A 17350-nucleotide genomic window follows, 5' to 3' on the forward strand; every position below is an offset into this window, starting at 1 on the left:
TTGGAAGAGAGAGTGCATGAGGTTCTCGATCACACCACAACATTTCATGAACTTTGAGTAACAATTCATAATATAAATTGAATCTCTTTCAAACGTATAAGCTATTACATGCATTATATTCTGAAAGAATGCAGTTTCAATGTTGATTAACATCACTATAAGACCTGACTAAGCTAAAATCTCTCTTATGCTTTGACTTCAGGTCATTGTGGCTACGGCCATTTCTGGAAGTTTTAATATGCCTAAGAAATACGACATGCCAATTGTTGGATTTATTAATATGGGGTAAGTAAATATTATTCTCCTCCAAATAGGAATATGCTAATGAAGCTATCTCTTTAGTGCCATTGTATTTGTTACATTACTAAGTCAGATGTTTCTTGAGTAAGTATTAAAGTATATAACATCACAAGTTAAAATGAAGATGAATTAAAAATACTAGAGATAGAAGTCCCCAACCTTTTGGGCACCAGGGACCAGTTCCATGGAGAGATGTTTTTCTGTGGACTGGAGGGTGTGTGGTTTTGTGTGCTACCTGCATCCTGCAGACTGTGCAGACTGGTTGTGTTCTGTTCCAGCTTACGACCGGCCCTGTTTGAATGTCAGGGACAACCCCTTTTTTATAGTCAACAGGCTGGAAAAACCCAGCCAAATTTATTTACAAAGAAATCAAAAGTTCAAACAAGAGTTAAACAAACAGTTCAAACAAGAGTTAAACAGGAATAACAGACCAGGACTCTAGCAGAAGATCTTCAAACGGTTGCCTTCAGGAGCCAGCACCTCCCACACCTTCCCCTTTTATCAGCAGTCCCAAGGCGTGGCTTCTCGTTGCCTTCTCCTCCTCTCACTGAGTTGCCTCATTGCCTTCCTCTGTTCTGCTCTGCTGGATTGCCTCCAGCTCCTAGTGTCCCTGAATAGATCCAGCTGTGAATCATCTACATCCAATACCTTGTGCTCACATGGCTGAGTCTGAGGAGGAACATGATGGGAGGGGCCAGGCTGAGAGTCCTGCAGTGCAACAGAGCCTCCCTCTGATACCAAAGGCTCTCCAAACCCCTCCTCCTCCTCCTCTTCAGAATCATCAGACTCAGTTGCCGGTATCACAGGCTGATGCTGAATCACAACAGGTTGCTGGCATGCTACAGACCGGCGGTTGGGGACCCCTGAATTACAGGATAGTTCTAATTAAGAAAACAGTATCAGGAAGGAAATGATGAATCTTTTTGAAAACAAGTCAACTTTAACTTAGAATTTCCAATGGTTCCATTTATCATATCACTTAGGTTTAGGTTTACAAGTAACATAAAATTTTGTAGAAAGTAGGGCAGACTAAACGTGCTAATATCTGCAAGGCTTGAATGATAATTAGTCAATCCACTAATAAATTACAGACTTAGCATAATGACAGTGTGCATAATAATTATTGCTATGTAAATCAGGTGACAACTCATTATAGTGCTCTAATTATAAATTTACACTGCTTGCATTGCTGTGTTGAAGGAAATACTGGGGAACCAATAAACTAGTTTTTCCCAGTTCATTGCTTTTTGAGTAATTTCCAGAAGATTGTGAGAAACATAGATCTTTAGATGTTCTTTGGTTAATTCATGCACTGCTTTTATGCTACATTTTTCATGTCCATACACCATCTCTGCTGGAACCATTAATATTGTTATGGAATTTCTACTTACAGGATCAAAAGCTACTGTATTTATCAGTACACTAAGAAAGTCATAAGGGCTTAGCGTAGTTCAGTAGCTACAGCTATTTTACTTAGGCTGCTGAACACTAAGAGGGGTGAGATGGCTCAGCAGTTAAAGATGCTGAGCTTGTCAACTGGAAAGTTGACAACCTCAGTGCCATGTAACAGGGAATGCTCTCGTTCCTTGCATCAGCTCCTGTCCAGCTAGCAGTTTGAAAGCATGGAAATGTGAGTAGATAAATAGGTACCACTTCAGTGGAAAAGTAGCAGCATTCGTGCACCTTGGGCATATAGCCATGCTGGCCACATGACCATTAAAAATGTCTTTGGACAATGCTGGTTCCCTTGGCTAAGAATTGGTGATGAGCAGATACAACTGGATAGGAACACTTGTACCTTTACAATTACTGAACACTGAGCCTTAGTAATGCATATGCCTAGTTATTGTTTGCAAAATATTAAACTTGCAGGGCCCCTCTAGCTATACATCTTTCAGGGAACTCAGAAAAATACCAAATAAAAATGATATAATAATAATTTAATAATTAATCAAACATATTGGTAAATGTCACCCAGCTCCTAACGACTCTGGGTAACTTACAAATTGTTAAAAACATTTTAAACAGGAAAACCATAAAAAAATGAGCAAAGATGGCAGAGAGAACAAATTCAGATAGGAAGAAAGTAAAAGCAAAGATGGCAGAGAGATGGATGGGGAGGAACAGGCTTTGGCTCAACCCTGACAAGACTGAGTGGCTGTTCGTGCCGGCATCCCAGGAAATTCAGATTACTCCATCTCTTGCCATGGGGGGTGAGCTATTGCCCCCCGTAAATAGGGCGCGCAACTTGGGGGTCCTCCTAGACTCACAGCTCTCTTTAGAAGATCATATTGGAGCTGTGACTAGGGGGGCCTTTGCCCAGGTCTGCCTGGTGCGCCAGTTGCGGCCCTATCTGGACCGGGATGCCTTGCGTAAAGTCACTCATGCAGTCATGACCTCTCGTTTGGACTACTGTAATGCTCTCTACATGGGGCTGCCCTTGAAGACCACTCGGAGGCTCCAACTGGTGCAGAATGCAGCCGCGCGAGTTGTTTTGGGAGTCTCCTGATACTCCCATGTTACACCTTTGCTCCGTGAGCTGCATTGGCTGCCAGTTGCCCTCTGGGTGAGATTCAAGGTGTTGGTAATGACCTACAAAGCCCTACATGGCATGGGTCCGGATTACCTACGGCAACACCTGCGGCCGGCGTCAACTTCCCTCCGTCCAGTGCGCTCCCACAGAGAGGGCCTCCTCAGGGTGCCTCCTATCAAAGAATGTCGACTGGTGGCCCCCAGGGGGAGGGTGTTCTCTGTGGGCATGCCAGACCTGTGGAACCGCTTGCCAGTTGAGCTCCGGATGGCCCCCGACCTTCGCTCCTTCCGGCGGGATCTAAAAACTTACTTATTTGAGCAATCCGACCTGGTTTGATGGGTTTGGGGTTGGGGTTTTAACATGGTTTTAATTATTGTATATATCAGGCATAATATTTAATTGTTTTTTAACTTTTGTATTTTGTTTTTTAATATTTATTGCCCTGTACACCGCCCTGAGTCCTTCGGGAGAAGGGCGGTATAAAAATTTAATAAATAAATAAATAAATAAAAGAAGGAAAGGAGGTCTCAGTCATGTTCACCAAAAATCTGAGATAAACGCCAGGGTCCTTTGAAACACCAATAGGATGGTGTGTGGGGGGGGGAACGTTTGAATCTTGGGGGGAACCTCATGCCAGAGGGATATTTCTACAGTCCTAGTCTGATTTATTAGTTTCAAACTGATGTGTGGGCTTTTATATCAAGCTTGTCTTTATTCTTTATTCTTTTGATTCTAGGTTTCCATCTGCCACACTTCCATTAGTGGGCAAATGGAAATATATGATTGGCCCAGCTTTTTCACTTGCCATTGTGGGCTATGTGATCAACCTAGCCATGGGCAGAACCCTTGGGAATAAGCATGGCTATGATGTGGACCCAAATCAGGTAATCATGATAACTGGTGTGTGTGTGTGTGTGTGTGTGTGTACATATACATATACCTACATACATACCTACATACATACATATATATATATATATATATATATATGTGCGTGTGTGCGTGCGTGTGTGTGTGTGTAAATGTTTTGGCTTGCTAACAAAGAATAAAGGGAGACAGATTCTTTGTTAGCAAGCCAAAAAAATTACACAAATATGAGCTGCCACTGCTGTGGCTACTGCCTGTAGATGGCCTTGGGCTAGGCTGAAACAGGAAATAAGATTTGTCCCATGTCTGGGACTAAGCAAGTGTATTCTGAATGCTTAACAAACATTATATGTTTTCTGAGGTTTTCGCAGGTGTTTGTATGTAGATACAAACTGATATCTCCAATTCTACATGGGAAAAAACCTGAATGACCAAAGATCTACATACACACACACACACATATGGAGAGAGAGAGAGAGAGAGAGAGAGAGAGAGAGAGAGAGAGAGAGAGAGAGAGAGAGAGAGAGAGAGAGAGAGAGAGAGAGAGAGAGAGAGAGAGAGAGAGAGAGAGAGAGAGAATATGACTGCAGGGCTTACTGCTGCCATTTTCAAGGCTGGATTTACTACCATAATTGAGCCTAAGAATCAATCATAAGTCGTGATGGTTATAAAGCAGGTCATCACATGAATGACCTGATTTTATGACCTTTTTTGCAGGGGTCATAAAGAGAATGCCACAGTCATAACCAAACCCATTGTTCACTATGGGTCACTTTTTGCTGGAAACTGGAAGGAAACACCAGTTCCTGCCAAAACATTGTAAATTATGGTCACGGGAGCCCAGGACATTGCAAATGGCTGTAAATGCAGGCCACTTGCTGAGCACTCAAAATGCAATCACATGGCCTTGGAAGATGTAGCTATCTGAACTTCAGAACTGGGATGTAAGTTGTTTCTGGGGGAAGGGGGATATCCATTGTAACTTTGAACAGTTGCTAAGCAACCATTTGAAAGTCAAGGACTACTGTTTATTATCTTCCTCAGAGAGACACAACTAGATTTATGGAAGGACAGGTAGGTGAGACTTATTAGATAGTGTCACCCTCCTGTAGCATCTCAGATTATGTAATCTATAAACAATACAGTTTGGTTATGTCAGTAAATAAAATTCTTTAAATAATTTGAAAACTGCAAAGTACGCCAATAGTAAATGATTTGAAGTTATTAACAAAAATGGTCACTGTAACTTAGCCTTTTCCAAGGCAATCTCTTACTGATAGTAAGTTAGCAAACCAACTGGACAATTTTCTCAATACTGTATTCCCTCCAAAAGGGAATGGCATGTATTACTCTGAGACAGTAGATTGCTTCACAGAAAACACAACCTCATAAAGACGGCTGTTGGGTGGAGCAGCTTAACTGTCTCTACTTTTTGGCTTCAGGTAAGTTGATTGGGAAGTTACATGTAGAAGAACAGGATGTAAGTTACATTGAATAAATAACAACTGGAGGAGGAAGCTAGGAAGAAATATCATTTCTCCATTTCCCTGTGTCATAGTTTTAGGTGACCCCTGTACATAGAAGTTGTGGTGTCAGGCAGCCAAAAAGAACCAGATAATTATTACCCTTTATTCAATTGCTTCATAATTGCTGACTTGCCTCAGAGAAGAATCTGGAGCAAATCGTTCAAGGGATTTCAGTTGGTAAATATTTTTAGTCTAATTAATCAAACTTCTTTGAAGAGTAACTCAGAATGGTGTCATCTGAGAATGCCATTGAGGTGTCATATTCACTAACTTGCACAACGTTGGCCTTTTAAGCAATCACTACAGTCAGCTGTACCATTTCTACATGACATGCTATCTCTTACCCCACTGACTGAAAAGATGATTCACTTGGGTGGCAGACTTAAATTGGCAGATAGTACTGCCTTGGCTTGAAAGTTTCCAAACATGTGACTGATGTGACCCAGAGAATCCTGGGATAATTTTGGAATGAGTGGAAAGATTCCTCGTGGAGTGTTGTGGTGAATGATTCTCCTGCAATGAGATAGCAGATTCTGAAGACTTAATTGGGGTAGTCTTTGTATAAATAATGTCACCCACAAATGAGGGACCAGATTTAGGTTAATGACTGACCTATTTCTATTTCCAGTGAAGTGTTACCAAAAGAAATTTACCATAAGAACAATGACTTGATGTTTTCTACAACCTTAACTGACTAATCCATTGTCTCCACAGGAAATGTTGGCCCTGGGCTGCAGTAACTTTTTTGGATCCTTTTTTAAAATCCATGTGATCTGCTGTGCACTTTCAGTCACCTTAGCTGTGGATGGAGCTGGTGGAAAATCTCAGGTTGTTTATCATTTGTTTGCCATGTCATCTCCATAATGGGAAGATTTATTTGTGAAAAGAATTCTAGACATTTTTTCACTCTTTAAGATAATTCTGGGAATACAGAATTAAAGTTCTCAGCATCCTCCCTAAACCCATTATTCTTGAGTCATGTTGAGATTAATATAGAATATTTGTAAGAAATAGCTGGGAAATTCTGGCCCTCCATATTGCAATTGACCATGGTGGTTGAGGCTGCTGAGTGTTGAATTTGAGCAAGATCTAGAGATACTGTTTCTCTACTTAAATTGTACTGCCATTATTAAAGAATTGGTCAGAAGGACGAGGAACTCGAAGAAAATTAGATTCTGCTAGTGATATATGGCAGAGCTATGCAATTCTTTACAGATTTTATTTTCCTGAGCTCCAAAATCACCGCAGATGGGGATTGCAGCCAAGAAATTAAAAGATGCTTGCTCCTGGGGAGGAAAGCCATGGCAAATCTAGATAGCACACTAAAAAGCAGAGATATCACCCTGCCAACAAAAGTGCTTATAGTGAAGCTATGGTCTTCCCAGTTGCAATGTATGGCTGTGAAAGTTGGACCATAAGAAAGGCTGAGCGCCAAAGAATTGAGGCCTTTGAACTAAGGTGCTGGAGAAGACTCCTGCGAGTCCCTTGGACTGCAAGGCGATCAAACCAGTCAGTCCTAGAGATCAACCCTGACTGCTCTTTAGAAGGCCAGATCCTGAAGTTGAAACTCAAATACTTTGGCCACATAATGAGAAGGAAGGACTCACTGGAGAAGAGCCTAATGCTGGGAAAGATTGAGTGCAATAGAAGGGGATGACAGAGAATGAGGTGGCTGGATGGAGTCAGTGAAGCAGTAGGCGTGAGCTTAAATGGACTCCAGAAGATGGTAGAGGACAGGAAAGCCTGGAGGAACGTTGTCCATAGGGTCGCGATGGGTCGGACACAACTTCGCAGCTAACAACAACATGCAATTCTTTAGATTCAATTCTGGAAAGGTGCTATGTGAACGCAGAAAAACATGTGGCTGCTTGAAGGAGTTCCAGGCACATGCTACCTCTGCAACCTCATGCCTTCCAAAGCACCTTTTTTGGAACCAAATCCAAAGTATTGGACAGCTCTAATAATTAATATTTAAAACTTTATATGTTTATCACTGCTTTAATTAATCATACTGGGTAGATCGGTATTACCATTCCCATACTATAGGATGGAGATGAAGTGGTACAGCTAAGACCACCTTACTGATTTGGAATCCCATCTCTTTATTATTCTGCTCCATTACACTCCATTACACTATTTCTTTAGCACTCTCAGTTTTAAATTCAAGCAAGATTCAAAATATTATATAATGTTCCATTGTTCATCAGTAATAGTTCCAGGAGATTCATTCAACTTCATTGGCTTATATAACATTTCTTTCTTTTGGGGAATAATATAGTTAAAAATAATTGTGCTGCAAAAGAAGGTTCTATTTTCAGTCTAATTCCCAGAGTTTTTTAGAATCTATTTAGTATTTTTCAACTGATTATTTTTTTTTATTTTTTTTATTTTAATTCCATTTATATCCCGCCCTTCTCTGAAGACTCAGGGCGGCTTACAAGCTTAGCAGTAGCCTTCATTCTATGTATATGCCTGCTTATTAGGGCTTTCATACACCCCCCAAGTGGCATTATTACAAAGTCAGCTTAATTGCCCCCAACAATCTGGGTCCTCATTTTACCTACATCAGAAGGATGGAAGGCTGAGTCAACCTTGAGCCTGGTGGGATGCGAACCTGAACTAATTGCAGGCAGCTGGTGTTACTTAAGGAGGCATTAGCCCACTGCTAATGCCTCCTTAAGTAACCTTGTTGTTGCTGCAAGGTGATGGAGAACGTTGGTATTCCATATTTCCCCGCAAACCCCAGAAATCCCAATGGTTGTCCATCCCTTCTACTCTGAAAAAGATCTTGGAGGTTCTTTTTTGTCTTGTCTTCTCTTGAGGTTTAATTGAGGCGTGAGATAAAACAGTTAATTTCTGGTTTAAAATTCACTGCTTAGGAGCTGTGGTGACACAGTGGTTAGAATGCAGTATTGCAGGCTCACTCTGCCCACAGCCAAGAGTTCAATTCTGACCAGCTCAAGGTTGACTCAGCTTTCCATCCTTTCAAGGTCGTAAAATGAGGAGCCAGGTTGTCTGCGGACAATATGCTGACATTGTAAACTGCTCAGAGAATGCCATAAAGCATTATGGAGCGGTATATAATTTTAAGTGCTATGGTTATTCTAATATCATTACATGTTTTCATTCTCTGGGAGCTGCTTTAACATTCAGTTAAATGGGATTTTTCTTTAATGCAGAAGAAATGTTCAGTGCAGTAGCAGAAGCTATTATTTCAATGATTTCACAGGAGAAGTTAAAATGTGCATTGTTATAAATTAGGACAGGAAACTATCATTGTTTCATGATACTTCCTTTCATCAGTTATTCTGGTTTTTATTCCTAAACTGGAATATATTATGACATAATTCCAAATAGTTTTTTGTAATAAGCTATTTTTCTCTTCTCAGGTGGCAAGTTTTTGTGTAGCAATGGTGGTAATGATAACCATGTTGTCTTTGGGAAGCTATCTTAGCCCTCTTCCAAAGGTAAATCTTCAAATCACTAGATCAGTTTTAGATGATGTTTATCAAAATTATTGCTTCATTTTTAAAAACATTTTCATCACAGATTTAAACAGGGGAACTGCACTTTTGTGAATACATTGTGTGATTGCCAAATTACAAATGTTAGAGGAAAATTCAAGACCATTGAATTGATATACTAATAACTTAAATAACTGAACGGAAGATGCAACAACACACTTGACCAAACTTCTAGAAACTTAGGGAGTAAAACAAGTAGTTTAACTACTACATGATGCAGTAATAATTTTCCCATAAATGATCTGCCTCCTTAGAAGCTCCAATTCTGCCTCAGGATGAAATTATTCCCCCCCGAAAACCCCCAAATCCATGATCAGGGGGTTCTCTTAGATTCATGGCTCCTGCTCAAATAGAAGGTGGGAGATGCTACCAGGAGAATATTCACCTGGCTTTAGTTGAGGCACCACAATTGACTGTTCTTAGAGTTACATGCTTTGGCTAGTGTGACTCATATCCTTAATACCTCATGGTTGTACAACTGTAGGGTGGTCTACTTGAGGCTGCCTTTGAAGTCATTTCAAAGAATGGTAGAAAATGTGGTGGCCCATGTGCTGATAGCTAAAAGATGATTCAACAAACACCTTTCCTTCAGTCAATGCTCTGGTTATTAACAGGTTTCCCATACAATTCAAGGCGCTAGTTATTATGTATAAAGGCCTTCATGGCTTGGGTTCATCCAGGTTGTCTGCTTCAAACAGAATCTGCCCATTCCTACACATTTGAAATTTAATGCATGCTGCCTATTCCACTTCCCAAGAAACTAGGACATTTCCATTTTCCTCCTTGGCCTTACGGCTGCTTTAAACTGCTAAACTACTCAATCTCATGTTTGGGTGGCACTGAAATATTGTAAAACAAATATATTTATATAAATAAATAAATATGATTTTCAGACATTGTAAACTGGAATGAAGATCAAGGTGGTTAACAACTTGTAACTTTCCTTGCAGTCAAGGGCAAATTATATGAGAAAATATCCTAAGTTGTTTGACTTTTAAACAAGTTGCCTTTCAGATTTTAGGTAGAATATAATTTCCTTTGAAGTAGGACAATTTCAAGCAAAAGGATTTCTAAACTGCTCTATTTTAAAGTAGGAAACCCCCCCAAAAAAAATCAATGACAAAAGCCGTAAACTAGATTTAGTAGAAATACTACAAAACATCCCCCCTTAAAGGTAAAGGTAAAGGTTCCCCCGCACATGCGTGCTAGTCGTTTCCAACTCTAGGGGCCGGTGCTCATCTCCGTTTCAAAGCCGAAGAGCCAGCGCTTGTCCGAGGACATCTCCGTGGTCATGTGGCCGGCATGAGTAGACACCAAAGGCGCACGGAACGCTGTTACCTTCCCACCGTAGTGGTCCCTATTTTTCTACTTGCATTTTTACGTGCTTTCGAACTGCTAGGTTGGCAGAAGCTGGGACGAGTAACAGGCGCTCACTCTGTTACGCGGCACTCAGGATTTGACCCGCCAAACTGCCGATCTTCTGATCGACGAGCTCAGCGTCCTAACCCACTGAGCTGTATTATTTGCACCAAAATTCCACCCTCCTTTCTATAGTAGTTTTTTTTATAGATTTTGGAAGCTGAAATACATATATCAACCAGCAAAAAGTTCAGTTATTATTTAACACCGACACAAATCAAATATTTTGGGTCACTGTTTTTTCATCATCCCAAAACAATAAGACTAAGGGTCATGGGGACTGGAAAGATCAGAAACCTTTGTTAAGTGGCTTTCCATATAATCATAAGAAAGCAACTAAGTGACTAATTTCAAGAAAGGATTTGCTTAAGGGAAAGAGGAACTGGAAATAACAAACTAACATGAACTAGAGTATAAGCTTTTTTAAAAAAATATATAGATATTAGGACAGCAATTTTACATACACTTCTTGGGATTAAGTCTTATTTATTGAGACTTAATTTCAAGAATATTTGTGTATAATTGTGCAGCTACTTTTCTTTATTCTGTTATCTGAGTCCAGTAGTACTGTTCTATATGATAACATGGACTATGATAATGATAACACAGTACTTGGATCAAGTGCTGTGGAAGGACACACATTTCATATTTAGAGCTGCCAAATTTGGGCTTAAAACATTGGGCTTAAAACATTATATAAGAGAAGTGTTTTCTGCCATCTTGTGGTTACCCAGATGGTTGCAGCCCATATCTGAAAGACCTAAGTCACATTCCATTTCACGTTATTTGACAAATATACTTCTTTTGGGTTGCTTCTATAAACTTCTCCTAGCTGTTTACAAATAAACAGGCAATACACTGGGCTGCCTACATATTTGTGCAGATTTTGTCATTCATTTTATCATGTAATCTCCATTACAGGCAGTTCTAGGAGCTTTGATAGCTGTAAATTTGAAGAATTCTCTCAAGCAACTGACTGATCCATATTACCTGTGGAAAAAAAGCAAGTTGGATTGTGTGAGTATCAGAATATTTTGAGAAAGGAGAATATACCTTTTAGTGTAAGTTAAGTCACTGTTTTATAAAAAAATTAGCAAAAACCTACAGAAATATTTTATTTATATTGAAGGTGTTTATTTTTTGCATTCTGTATATCAGAATTTCCTCTTGGAATCTTATCATAAAAAAATTCAGAAGCTTTGTTAAAACAATCTAATCCACTTGTCACAGAGAAGTATTTCAATCATGTTTTTTTATTTTAAAGACACCGTATATCACAAAAGGCATAATGTATAAGTTGCATGACACATTTAGCCAGATACCAATTTTTTACTAATAAAATAATTTTTTGTGATTTCATAACTAGCTATGCATGGATATAAGTAGGTATATCTGAGCTGATATTACAAAAATTAAAGTTGAACTAATCTAGGGTATATGTAATACCAGACCTGAATTACTACTGCACATGTTGAGTTTAAACATCAACATATCTTAAAAAGGATTAACATGGGAAATTTTTTAGCTGAGAACATGGATAGCAGACATGAGACTAGAAGCAAATTACCCAAATTTCCATAAGGTAACTGATTTACTAGAACAGTGGTTCTCAAACATTTCAGCTTAGGGACCCTCTATATTCTTATAAATGATTGAAGACCACAAAGAGCTTAGGCTTCTGGAGGTTATATCAATCAATATTTATTGTATTAGAAATTAAAATGGAGACATTTTAAAATATTTATTTATTTAATGTCACATACCCCATGATGTGGCAGAAAGTGAAGAGGAACTAAAGAGCCTCTTGTTGCGAGTGAAGAAGGAGAGTGAAAAACTTGGGTTGAAACTAAACATTAAGAAAACCAAGAGCATGGCCTCCGGCCCTCTCAATGCAGATGGGGACTGTAGCCAAGAAATTAAAAGACGCTTGCTCCTCGGGAGGAAAGCCATGGCAAATCTAGACAACACACTAAAAAGCAGAGACATCACCCTGTCAACAAAAGTGCGTATAGTCAAGGCTATGGTCTTCCCAGTTGCAATGCATGTCAGTGAAAGTTGGACCATAAAAAAGGCTGAGCGCCAAAGAATTGAGGCCTTTGAAGTCTGGTGCTGGAGAAGACTCCTGCGAGAAGAGCCTAATGCTGGGAAAGATTGAGGGCAAGAGAAGAACGGGATGACAGAGAATGAGGTGGCTGGATGGAGTCACTGAAGCAGTAGGCGTGAGCTTAAATGGACTCCAGAAGATGGTAGAGGACAGGAAGGCCTGGAGGAACGTTGTCCATAGGGTCGCAATGGGTCTGACACAACTTCGCAACTAACAACAACAACAACCCCCTGAAAGGGTCTCAGGGATTTCCAGGGGTGCCTAGAACACACTCTGAAGCTGCTGTACTAGAACAGAGATGACCTTCGACTGACTGAAGGAAAGGCCTTAACAAGAAAACGATAAAAGTACTAGGCACTGATTGAAATAAATTCTATTGACAAAAGTAGAAAATGTTCCAAATTTTTTATCATGAAAAAAGCAAATCTCTCAATGTTTGCTGTTGGATATTTTGTATAACACTAGATTACATATGCATATATACATTCAGAAATTGCTTCATTATTAAAAAAAAAGAGAGAGAGATCCTGCCTTTTTATTTCATAAATTTATACTCAGCATTGCAGAGGATGGTTCACATCGGCCTGCAAATTCAGAGGCATTGATTCTGTAACTCTTGGAATTCTGCTCCAACTAAATTCTCTTTTTATCTAAAGCAAACTAGGCAAGCAGGCTAGTCGAAGGTCCCTGCAACCTCCCCTGGCCCATTTTTGCAGTCCACAGAGCACCACCAAATCTTGCCTTTCATCAGCACACATTTCTGTGGTGTTAGCAAACAAATGTGTAAAATAAATTTGATTAATGTCCTGCACAGCCTGTTTTATACCTTAACCACCCAATTCTCCCCCAAAATTACAAAAGTTTCCCCCTGCCTGAATAATACCCTCATAATCTTTGGTGGTCAAATTTAAAAATAGAAGAGAGGGCTCCAATGGAAAAAGTTACTTATCTGTGATTTAAAGCACTGATACTTAACTTTTCTGCTGGAAAGATTCCAAGAGCAATGAAAGAGTTTAATCCATCACTGTTGTTATTTAAAGAATCAGGGAGAAAAGAGGGTAAAGAAGGAAAAAGGAAAATTCACACACAAATTTCTTCTGTTACACATTTCTGCTAGCCATTCCTCTTGGGAAATAGAAACTATTACGTGGTTATCCTTGGCCAGCATAATGGAAAATTGGGAAAAATCACATTAGTGCTTTCTGATGGTGTCTGGGCATTTTTCAAGAACGGGAAAGTTTATTCTACAATAATATACAGAGAGATGCTACTGCTCATTTCTGCAGAGCAAATATGTGAAAAGAATGGTCATTGCATGTAGTCTTAGAATTTGACTTGGTGTTTATGAACACTTCACAGAAATTGTCCCGCGCTTCAGCTCTTCTCATGCAGGGCAAGGTTGATCTTTACAAGAAAAACAGAATCTTGACTTCAGCATTTCTAGTTTTCAGATATATTTTAGTGATGCCTCTAAAGTACCTGATCTTGAATTATCTAGATGCAATAGTGTAGTCTCCATAAGCCATAGCCATGCAGGTATGTTTCAAATACATGTTCTGCCTTATCCATTTCAGCAAGCTTGAGCTTGGTGCAAGGAAATAACCTGCTGTGTTTCTGTCTTTCCACAGATGGTTTGGGTGGTGAGCTTCCTATCAGCTTTCTTCCTAGGCTTGCCTTTTGGACTCGCTGTGGGAGTGGGTTTTTCCATCCTGGTGGTAGTTTTCCACACCCAGTTGTGAGTATTAATGCATCAGTAGAGACATTTTCCATAATTTATGTCAAAATGTCAATGAAACATGGAGGAACTGCCCACTGTTAATAAACTGCTAATCTGTCTTTCCTGTGAACATATTCCAAGGATGGAATAGGAAAGTACTTCTGCCATTTTACACAAGGGAAATTCCTTTTATTGCTTATCAAAGGCTCAGTGTAAGAAGTAAAGGGTTTATTGACCTAAACTAACCTTTTCCACATCATGACTTCACTTCTGAAAAGCAGTCTTGAGTGCTGTACTAGCCTCTCTGTGAGCCCCAGATAAAACATGATTGGTCAGTGGAGTATCCATACGTGCTTATGCAGTAATATTGCTATTCTGGTAAATTAACATTTAGGAAGCATTCACAATCTTTTAGATTCTGGACAGATTATGGTAAAATGGAATAATTCCTATCCATTATTTAACAGACATGATACAAAAGGAGAAAAAAAGAGTAGGGAAAGAAGAGGAAAACAGATATTGGATGGATCTGTACTTTAACATTGCTCTTCCTTCCCAGGGAAGTAATTTTTTAGGAGGCAAATGATGCTGGTTTCTAACAGCACAGAAATCCTATAGTTTAGTTTATGGTACAGGACAAGACATATTTTTTCTCATGTCTACAGTCCAAAGCATCAGAAGATGGAAAAATTATAAAGTACTTGCATTCATGAAATTAAGCTGGCAAAATCCACTTTGTGAGAATTTCACTACCTAGTAAATAAACAAACCAATAGAGAGAATATTTTCTATAGTAGGAATTTCCAACAGTGAACAGTGTACATGCGATGCTGACAGTGCTGATCCTGGCTTCCCTATCTGCATTAGGCATGCTATCTGGGGAATTCTGGGTGTTGAAGGCTACAATCTTGAAATTGGCAGGTTTGAAAAACACTGATTTAGGAAGATAATTATTTGTCATTAGTCTGCCCTCAACTGGTGATATTTGCTATTTGATTGAGTACTGTGATATTTGCTATTTGATTGAGTACTGTGATTATTTACTTGTGAGGTATATATTTGTGATTATCTACAAATGCAGGAGTATTGTAATAAATATCCAGCTCCACATATAATAAATATCCACCTCCATGAAATTTCATCCCATTCTATTTCCACAATAGCTATTTCATTTTCAGTTCTTATTTCAGTGTATTTGAGTATTCTGAAATATATCTATAAAACTTTATCATGAGATCAGAAGGGGGAAAATAAACTGATTTTTTTTAATGGATGCTTCGGACAATGTATTGATTCACACATATTTTCCACTTCTTCCGGAGGAATTCACAGGGTATTGAGAGAAATAATCAAGATGGTGGCTACAGTGGTGTGACTGAAGTTCAACCTGCTTTTCATTTGCATTGCAAGTGCATATAAAATAAATGGTAATGGAGCTTCAGTCATATTGTGGCTGCAATCTTCTCCTTTTTTTTAATCAAACTTACTGAAAACCATTGACATTTTCTTTTCTTTGAAAATCCAATTCTGTTATCCCCAATCTAACAGTGTTTGGATGTGCTGGTTGGTACATCCAAAATTCTAGGCCTCTGAGTTCATTACCAGTAGGGAGATACTGCAGATACAACCACACTTTTATATTGTAAAACTACTGTGCCTAATTCGTTTAAATCCTCCTCCTCTTTTGCATTTACTACTGGGTGCATCATATTTCTTGTAAACTGCATCTGTTAGCTACCTGTTATTTAACATTCACGTTTCATTATTTTCTTTCCCAGTCGTAATGGTTCTGTCCTTGGCCCTGTAGCTTCTACTGATATATACAAGAACCCCAAAGTCTACAGCAAGGTAATGGAAATAATGGAAATAATCTCATATTGATGAGATTTGACTTTGTTGAGTGATTATGGTTTCTACATAATACTAAACTATAAAACCTTTTTCTTTGGATATGATGTGCAGCCTTTCCCAATGAAGCCATACTTTAAAAACTGAGAGGCAAAATGCTTAAACAATATTATTATTATTATTATTATTATTATTATTATTATTATTATTATTATTATTATTATTATCATTATTATCATTATTTTTATTATTATTATTATTATTATTATTATTATTATTATTATTATTATTATTATTATTATTTGTATACCGCCCTTCTCCCGAAGGACTCAGGGCGGTGAACAGGGCAATACATGTTAAAAAGACAGAATACAAAAATTAAAAAAGATTAAACAAGTGCCCACAACTCTTAAATAGATTAAAACGCATTTAAAAGTAATAAAAACCCAACCCCCTCCCATCAGGCCAGGCCAGCTTGTTCAAAAAGATACGTTTTTAGATCACGCCAGAAGGAGCGAAGGTCGGGCGCCATCCGGAGCTCAACCGGAAGATGGTTCCATAAATCTGGCACGCCCACAGAGAACGCCCTCCCCCTGGGGGCCACCAGTCGGCATTCTTTGACCAGTGGCACCATGAGGAGACCCTCTCCGTGGGAGCGTATTGGGCGGAGGGAAGTTGATGCCAGCCGCAGGTGCTCCCCAAGGTATTCCGGACCCATGCCATGTAGGGCTTTATACGTCAATACCAGCACCTTGAACCTCACCCGGAAGACAACTGGGAGCCAATGCAGCTCACGGAGCAGAGGTGCAACATGGGAGTATCGGGAGACTCCCAACACAACTCTCGCGGCTGCATTCTGTACCAGTTGGAGCCTCCGAGTGGTCTTCAAGGGCAGCCCCATGTAGAGATTATGGCTTCATGATCTGTGAATCAGCATTATTGTTACTGGCTCTTATTTCAAAAATATTGAAAAAGTCACTCTTTTATCCTTAGATTTCCTATGTTCCTCATGTGAATAGTTTGGGATTATTAAAAAATCAAGGCACAATTTGGAGGAACCATTTATGATCTCATGTTAGGCTTCATGAGACCATATCACACATTTGGTGGCAAATGGTTTAAATGCAATAACATAATTTAACACCAAAGGTCCACCCCAACCTCTTTTTTCTTTCCGCCTTTACCCCATCCAAAGCACTGTTGACTACAACAACCAAAGATTTTCGTGCTGTTATGCGATTGGAAAATAAGAGGTTTTGGAAATAACTATAAAACCCTTCTGCTCTTTTGTTCGCCTTTTACTTTCATTGCTCCAGCCTGAACCAGAAAGTGGAAGATAATAACCATATTTAAAATTAAATCAAATTCTGTAACACAATTAATATTATTTTTCATGCATTAAACAACTTCCCTTTTTCAGCACATTAAAAAAATAGAGTGCAGTAATTATTTTGGAAAAACCCAAGTTTCATTCTATGTCACAAATTTACCAGAATCTGAAAAATACTCCTG

At 39.1% G+C, this 17350-nt stretch overlaps 1 protein-coding gene across 1 annotated transcript in view; it reads left to right on the forward strand.

Moving 5' to 3' along the window:
- The window catches only part of SLC26A9 (solute carrier family 26 member 9), a gene marked incomplete at its 3' end in the record, with an annotated part of 48630 nt that overhangs the window by 17891 nt on the left and 13389 nt on the right, over positions 1–17350 (forward strand). Inside the window, exons 7-13 of the mRNA XM_083357645.1 lie at positions 203–285; positions 3570–3717; positions 5941–6054; positions 8616–8693; positions 11091–11186; positions 13902–14008; positions 15769–15838. Of these exons, the coding sequence (XP_083213771.1) occupies positions 203–285; positions 3570–3717; positions 5941–6054; positions 8616–8693; positions 11091–11186; positions 13902–14008; positions 15769–15838 (696 nt within the window). The remainder of the gene's footprint in view (positions 1–202; positions 286–3569; positions 3718–5940; positions 6055–8615; positions 8694–11090; positions 11187–13901; positions 14009–15768; positions 15839–17350) is intronic.

The sequence above is a fragment of the Vipera ursinii genome, assembly GCF_947247035.1.
Source record: "Vipera ursinii genome assembly, chromosome: 3".
Classification (NCBI taxonomy): Eukaryota; Metazoa; Chordata; class Lepidosauria; order Squamata; family Viperidae; genus Vipera; species Vipera ursinii.